The 7,949-nt window shown below is 39.5% G+C and overlaps 3 protein-coding genes across 3 annotated transcripts; 2 read left to right on the forward strand and 1 right to left on the reverse strand.

Moving 5' to 3' along the window:
• On the forward strand, positions 27–976 carry LOC104785243 (probable calcium-binding protein CML35). The gene has a single exon (XM_010510419.2). It carries the CDS (start codon positions 173–175, stop codon positions 845–847), a length of 675 nt encoding a protein of 224 aa, XP_010508721.1. The 5' UTR covers positions 27–172; the 3' UTR covers positions 848–976.
• Positions 3,397–6,708, forward strand: LOC104785246 (65-kDa microtubule-associated protein 5-like). The gene is made up of 7 exons (XM_010510422.2): positions 3,397–4,068; positions 4,426–4,629; positions 4,726–4,950; positions 5,034–5,237; positions 5,659–5,814; positions 5,925–6,523; positions 6,619–6,708. Exons 1-6 carry the CDS (start codon positions 3,754–3,756, stop codon positions 6,474–6,476), a joined length of 1,656 nt encoding a protein of 551 aa, XP_010508724.1. The 5' UTR covers positions 3,397–3,753; the 3' UTR covers positions 6,477–6,523; positions 6,619–6,708.
• LOC104785245 (putative methyltransferase DDB_G0268948) lies at positions 6,776–7,943 on the reverse strand. Its single transcript, XM_010510421.1, has 2 exons — positions 7,782–7,943; positions 6,776–7,625 (listed from the first exon to the last, which is right to left on the reverse strand). Exons 1-2 carry the CDS (start codon positions 7,929–7,931, stop codon positions 6,960–6,962), a joined length of 816 nt encoding a protein of 271 aa, XP_010508723.1. The 5' UTR covers positions 7,932–7,943; the 3' UTR covers positions 6,776–6,959.

The following is a 7,949-nucleotide window of genomic DNA, read 5'->3' on the forward strand; positions in this document are numbered from 1 at the left end:
GAAAAAAAAAAAAAACACGAAACCACTACTCTCTCCTAAGGAAGCTTCGTGGAAGCTGCAATGGCTACTCTCTTTCTCTTCCCATTTAATACCCTTCCTTCCTCGTTCTTTCCTCTCAAACCAACAAGAATCAAAACTCATCTCTCTTTCTCTATATCTCTCTTCTTTGATAATGAAGCTCGCCGCTAGCCTCAGCCGTATCAGCCCAAAACGTCTCTTCCGTTCCAAATCAAAAGCTTCAGTCTCCAGATCTGAAGATCCTTCTTCCTTCAGCTCAAATGCTTCTTCCTCTTCCTCAGATGGTTCTTACGGAAACCTCATCAAACCTGCAGGTCCAACCGCTACTCCCATAAGTGTTCTCCCTCCTCAAAGCTCCGGAGATTTTTACACTGAGCTTGTCCAAGCGTTTAAACTCATCGACCGTGACGATGACGGTGTTGTTTCTAGAGGAGATCTCGCTGCGCTTCTTAGCAGGTTAAGCCCTGAACCGCCGAGTCAAGAAGAGGTAAGTTTGATGCTTAAAGAAGTCGACGGAGATAACGACGATGGTGGTTGTATCAGCCTTGAAGACCTTGCTAGCCGTGTAGCTGGTACGTCAGGACAAGGATCTGTTGAGACGGAGGAGCTGAGAGAGGTGTTCGAGTACTTTGACGCGGATCGTAACGGGAAAATATCGGCGGAGGAGTTGCATAGAGTCTTTGGTGTGATCGGTGACGAACGGTGCACGTTAGATGAGTGTGTGCGTATGATAGCGACCGTTGATAGAAACGGCGACGGTTTTGTTTGCTTTGAAGACTTTTGCCGCATGATGGAGCTTCAAAGCAGCTCCAGCGATGAAATGATCTGATCATCATCATCATTATCATTAGTATCATTTTGTTTGATTGATGATGGTGACATCACTATATATTGCTCTTTTTATTTTTGTTCTCTTTTTTTCATATAAACATAAAGAAATATATTTATTTAATCTCTATTTTGCGGTGGGGATATTATTAAATTAATTAATTTCGTAACGGCAATTAAGCAAACACTTAAATCGTTCACCCTTGGTTTAATACAATTAATTTAAACCAGACGTCTCTCTAATGTGAACAAATGTTTCTAGTTTCACTCATCCGTTTGTTGAAAGATATGACTTTAGGTGAAAAGACTAGTAAGTAATTATCTACTACTAATAACTTGATGATGCGTTTGAGGTGGCTAAAAATAAGTAGATGAGAAGGAGAAAGACTAGATCAAGGCTAAATATACCAATCAGCTCTCTCTATCTCCAATTATTAAGCATGCATTATCTCTTTCTTAATTACTTTTTTTTTTTGACTAATCGTTTTATCATCTCAATCTAATATTATTGTTCTTCTTGAGATTGAGATGATTAAGGATTCAGAGTGATTCTTGGGGTTATAGTTCGAATTGCTTTAAAATTGAAAGCTAGGAGTCTAGGACCAATCAATCGTCTCACTTTAGAAAATTTCAATATGCTCCATAGAAGATAATATTCTTGGGAAAAAAAAAAAAAAAGAATAGAAGATAATATTCTTTTAAGAGTTTTATTCATAATGTTATCACACATTTGATGTAAACTGTTATGACTATTGACTATATACATCATACATGTTTTGGTCGACGTTCTAAATTCTAATTACAGAAATATTTTTGGTCAACAATCTTTTTTCATGTATTAACTACCGAAAACGTTTCACACTTTCTAACGATGTTTGATTGGTGTATAAAGGAAAAAGAATAATGGTAATTAAATTTTGGAGGGACTATGTCCACAACATTTGTCAAGAGCAAGTGCGCCAACCAACTGTACTCCACTCTCGACTCGTGGTCTAGAGTGTATGGAGGAGAGTATGGACCCTCCTCCCCATCTTCAATGTTTCTTCTTCTTTTTCTTTTGGTAAATATGCGAATATATTTTTACCTTTTACAAGCAAATTATTTTACTCTAAATCCTAATAGAATCCGCCGAATTCTAAATTGGAAGTAAACGGAAAAAGATACATGCACCACAAGGTCCAACCAACAATAAAAGCCGAGTCTCTCTCGAATCGTAACCACACACATACGTGTAGAATGTTCGAACCACCACAAGAATTTTTAATTAGTTAGTTAGTAAATGGACTTTATCAATGCATTTAAATTTATAAGAAGCAACGCGTAGAAACATGATTGTGCTTAAAGAATCAAACTCTCTGCCGGAGGAGGTATAAATGCTTTCTATGAATTCTTTAATGTTAGGGACGACAGAAATAATATGAAAGTATAGTTCAATAATACTTTAATTTCTATTATTAAGTTTTTTATGAGATTTCTGTTGATTAGAATAGGGTACAACTCCACATGGCTCTCTTTATTTAGTCAGCGAATGTGTTACTTCATGACATGGAAATGACTCAACGAGATTAACTCTCGGTAAAATGTTTCAATTTTGAATATTCTTATTTCAGTTTTAAATGTTTCAAACAAGAATGATATGGTATTTTAGATTTTGGTTTTGCACTTCTCAATAATAGTGGTGTTTTTGGATCTATCGACATTTATATATGACTTTTTCATATAGCTACAAATTTTGAAAGTTCTTGGGATGCTTCCTCGTCTGCTCACGCATATATAAAATACACACATTTGTATTATTGTATACTTGGCTGCTTGTAATATCTTCCAAGTTCTGAGAGGTGTGAACGTGTTTTGGCATTTTGTTGGATAGAAATAGCCACGAAACATCATCCAGAATGATGATAGGCATGTTCCTTTCAATGTTGTTGCCTAGTTGGTTATCAAACAAAAACAACTGGGATAAAAAGTAAGAACAGTAAAAATTGGAATAGTATTTACAAATCCTCACTAAAACTCCCAAATCATACCAACCATAGTAAAGTATAATTGTGTTGTAAAAAAGAGATGTGTAGAAACATAAGTTAGTGTAATTTTGTACTAGAGTTGGAATTTGGAAACTATTTTGATTGTTGTGTAGTTTACGCGTGCGGTAAAGAGAGAATAGGACAAATGCCGCGTGCGGTATGTGTGTGTGGCTCAGGGAAAGATTAGATCCCCAGGAAAGCTGGAACTACAAAACATAAAACATGAACACGGGTTTTTCTTAACGTCGACACCCTACTGTCATCATCACTTACGGTCCCATACTCTCATTTCTTATCTAACACAACAAATGTATCGGGAACCTACACTAGAGGGAAAAAAGAAAAAGAAAAAAGATAAAAAGGGCTCATTAGAAGTTCTTGATGGGCCTACGGTCAGGCCCATAATTGAAGTCACCTTTTCAATCTCTCACTCAACGCTAAATAAAAATGTTCCTTTTTTTATTTTATTTTTGGGTATCATGATGCTCCTCTTTTTCTTCTTCTTCAGTTACAACGACAACGGAAACTTCGATGAAACGATCGTCGCCGTCGACGTCGTCCATTACGAGTATGATGCGGAGTTCCTCGAATCAGCTGACGGTGACCGAACATCGAAACAGTCGGTCCGGTTTTCTCTACGTGTCACTGGATCCTCGCTCTCAAGGGCGCCGCCATTTGTGCGATTGCATATGGCGAGAGGATTAAGAAAAAAACAAGGGGCCCAAAGTCCAGTAAATATGAAAGGCCCATCAGGATCCAAAGGAAGAATTCAAAACATGTGTTACTACTACTCTCTCTCTGATCATCGCGCCAAACTCAAACGCAAAGAGGCAGTTACAATTTCGAATCTTCTGCTCCTCCTAGATCGATTTGCTTTTCCGAGATGAAGAAGAACCGTGAAATTGAACCATCACTAGGTCTTCCGGCGCCGGAACAAGTAGCGCCACCGCATGAATCATCGACCACCAGTCGCGCTTCGCTTCCCGGCACCACCGCTAGCTCTTCCCTTCTTGAGGAGCTGCTCAATTCGCACTCTTGTTCCTTCTGTTCCGGGATGGAGAATCCTGATTTTGAACCATTAGTAAATCTGCCGGTGCCGGAACAAGTAGCGCCACTGCCTAATTCTTTGATCACCAGTCACGCTTCGCTTCCCGGCACCACCGCGACTGCTCGCTCTTCCCTTCTTAAGGAGTTGCAGGTAACTCCTATGTTCTCAGATCTCTCGCTTTTCTCCGTAGCTTATCCATTCCCCTGGATTGTTTCGAGTTAGTCTGCCTTTTGAATTGCCGGCGAATGTGATTTCCGGCGAGTTGATACACAATTGAGTATCAAATTTGTTTTGCTAGGGTTCATGCTTCTGTTAACTGACTCTTTCGTTCCTTGATTAGTTTGGAATTTGTTTTTGTGCTGATGTAGAACTAATCACAATTGAGTATCAAATTTGTTTTGCTAGGGTTCATGCTTCTGATCTGATTGCTTTCTTTTGATTCCTTCTTCTGATAACTGTCTCTTTCGTTCCTTGATTAGTTCGGAATTTGTTTTTGTGCTGATGTAGAACCTCTGGATCGATATTGGTGAAAGTTACAATGAGAGAGTTAAGATGACGCTAGAACTTGAGCAGGAATGTCTGGATATATACACTAAGAAGGTTGAGGAAACTCGCAAGTACAGAGCTGAGTTACAGCGTTCCTTAGCTGAAGCCGAAGCTGAAGTTACTAGCCTCACATCTGCACTTGGTGTACAAGTCTCGTTTTCATGGGTATGGTACTCTCTTAGCATCACTATCTGTTTCTTTTACAGGGAGCAGATATGGTTTTTCTTATGTATGTTGTTTTGTTTCCTTCTGTTTGAGAAGAAAGCAGGCACTTTAAAACATCGCATCTCCACTATAAAGCCTGTACTGGAAGATCTTCGGATGAAGAAAGATCTAATATGGAAAGAATTCTCTGGAATACTGACTCAAATAGCAGAGATCTCTTCTCACATAGCCGGAAATGATTATCCTGGCAACTCTGGCGAATTGACTCAAATAAATTTGGATGGACTTAGAGCACATCTGCAATATCTTCACAATGAAAAGGTTATCCTATATTTATGTGTACACATTGGTTTGTTGTTTCAAAACGTTTTGTGGTTATGTACTTACCTTTATTTCAATTTCAGGCTGCTCGGCTGCAGAAAGTCAACTCTCATCTCAGTGATATCCATGAGTTGTCAGAGATAATGTCATTTGATTTCCCTGAGGCCTTGATTAAAGTCCATAAAAGCTTGACCGGGGTATCAAAAAGCATCTCTGATGTTACTCTTGCTAGATTGACAAAACTTGTAGAGTCTCAGAAGAAGGAGAAATGTCGGAGGCTGCATCAGGTGATCAATGAATACTTGGGAACTATTTTGACATAGATTTTTGCATTATACTTTAACCATTTGTTATCCTGATAGAGTAGTGCACAGTTTGCTGATTTACACGTTGGGTTGAGAAAGGATATTCACTTTCTCCCATATGTTTGACAAAAGTTAGACATTGTTATCACTTTGCGATCTTTTAGTATTTTGTTTTCTTTTTTAAAATATGTAGTAACATGCAGGTCGGAACAGCAGTCAAGACCTTTGCTGATTTATTGTATATGTATATGATTTCTCATTATAGCATTCAGGATTAGGAGAATCACTTTCTTATTCAGTAGCCTTGTACCATTTTTCACTGGAATGAAGAAATTCTGGAAATCCACAAAAGCAAACCATGGCTAGTTAGGATTGATGATCTATTTTTCTTATTTCTTTACAGTTACGGAATTTGGTAAGAAACATGCATGAGCTGTGGGAACTAATGAAAACCCCTGTGGATGAGAGGAGAAGATTTGACCGTTTGAGTAGTTTACTCTCTCATGCAGCTGATGATGCCTTGGAAAAAGGGTGCCTCGGTCTGGACATTGTTCGGGAGGTAATGCGACTATTTTTCTCCCCTTAGTTACATATCATATTCATCTATTCTGATATGTCCCTGTCAGCGAGTATCTAACTTTTTTCCCAACTCTAATATTTTGTTCGTAGGCTAAAGATGAAGTGGAAAGACTGAATGCCCTGAAGAAAAGCATGGCCATAGACAGGACACGGGTGTCTGATCCAGCAGAGCAGCTACAGCCGGGAAAGCAAGTGATCTTGCAGGTGGAACAGCCAGTTAATCCAGATGCACAAGGAGAAGGCTGCGAAGGGATAGATGAGGCTAACGCGTATGTGTTCCTGGGGCAGGCGCTCAGGCTGATAGAAACTATGAAGGAAATATTACCGAACGATGGTAAAGAAAGGCCTCTAAAAGTTCTTGAAGACTTGGAGAAGCTCTTTGCAAGCTTCTCCACTCTCCCAGAAATAGAGGAACGTATGTCAGCCACTTACGGTGCAGCAGCTGGAGTTGCGGCAAAACATTTCTTTGAGGGCGTTACAAAGTCTGCCGGTGGTCTAGATGTTGGTGCTGATGAGTATAAGAGGTATTCTCTCGAACGTTCTCGGCAAAGAAGAGAGTCAAGAGACAAGGAAGAAAATGAACAGAGGAGAAGCGAGGAGGAAGAAATTGGAATAGTGGAAACTAGTCATAGCTACAGCTAATTTTCTACAAGAGGAAGGAAGAAAGTGAAGAGAGGAAATTTGTTGAGGTAAGAGGTCTCGGTTTGAAAGGCTTTTTTTCAGCTCTAAAATTGATTCGGGTTCATTGGATTATGCTTCCTTCCTCCAACTAGTTGCTTTACAGATGCAGGTATAACAATGAAGAGAGATATATGAAGAGGAGTCAAGATGGAGTTTGATGGAAAACAAAAAGAAAGAAATGAAATTGCAAAGTCTGTCTCCTGCAAGTTCTTGACACAAAATTGTAATGCAACCCAGAGTGTTTCCATATTACAATAACATTTGTCTCAAGAAACTTGTTACTATAGTAATAATAAGCAGACACATTGCAGATTATCATGAATATTGTGGCCTCAGTTGTATTCCAAAAATAATATCTAAGCAAATGTATTCTTGGGTGAGACAGACCCACACAAGTGTTCGACGAAATGCGTAAGTGTGTGTGACATATCATCAATTCAGAGTTCAGACACGACGGCCTTCTCCAACTCTTCCGATCAACAAATGAATCGGAAACCTAACAATTTTCTTCTCAATCCCATCTTCTTTCCAAGAATCAGCAAACTCTCCTTCCATCTCCGCAGTCAAAAGCTCCAAACCTTTCTCCTTAGCCGTCTGATACGCCGAAGATGACCTCAGATAAGTCATATACTCTTCCAACACCATTTCTTTCTCCGTCACAAACTTAACCGGAAGACTTTGACTTCCCGTTGACTCATCTTCATCCACCTTCTCAAACGGAAACTCAATTCCTCTGTACCCATCCTCCACAAGCCGCCTCGCTTTATCCCAATGAGGACCAAGTTCTTCATCGTAAAACCGCTGGAAAACTTTGTCCACGGCGGCGTTAACCTCCGGATTGGTGTAGCACCAGGCAGCGATCACCCCGTTTGGTTTCTTGAGAACGTGTTTCACGTTGCTGTAAAAGTTCGTGAGGTCGAACCAATGAAGGGCTTGTGCGACTGTGACTAAATCGACTGATGATTCTTTTGCCACTAGCTTCTCGATCTCAGATGTTGATGACATCGTCGGTGGAGTCAGTTCGTAACGGACGTTGGCAAGCTTTTCAGCAAATTCAAGTTGCTTTGAACTCGTGTCCGTAGCAATCACCTTCTTGTATATTCCCGCTAGCTGAGTAAGATTAAAATTAGTAACAACGGTCGGAATTGATATTGAATCAAAAGTGTATCAAACACATAACATGATATATATATATAGATAAAAGGTTGAATAAATACAAAAAGAAAATTGAAGACTAATTACATGAAAATTGGAAAATTAAATTACCGATCGTGAGGCCTGGCCGCTACCTGCGCCTACGTCCCAAGCAAGGTCGTGGCACGGTGTTTTCGATGCGATGAATTCGAAGAGTTTGATTGGATAATTTGGTCGGGCTGCTGCGTATTGCTCGGCTTGCTTGATGAATAATTTCGCCATTTTTTTTTTTTTTTTTTT

Source organism: Camelina sativa, chromosome 5 (assembly GCF_000633955.1).
Source record: "Camelina sativa cultivar DH55 chromosome 5, Cs, whole genome shotgun sequence".
In the NCBI taxonomy this organism is placed as follows: domain Eukaryota; kingdom Viridiplantae; phylum Streptophyta; class Magnoliopsida; order Brassicales; family Brassicaceae; genus Camelina; species Camelina sativa.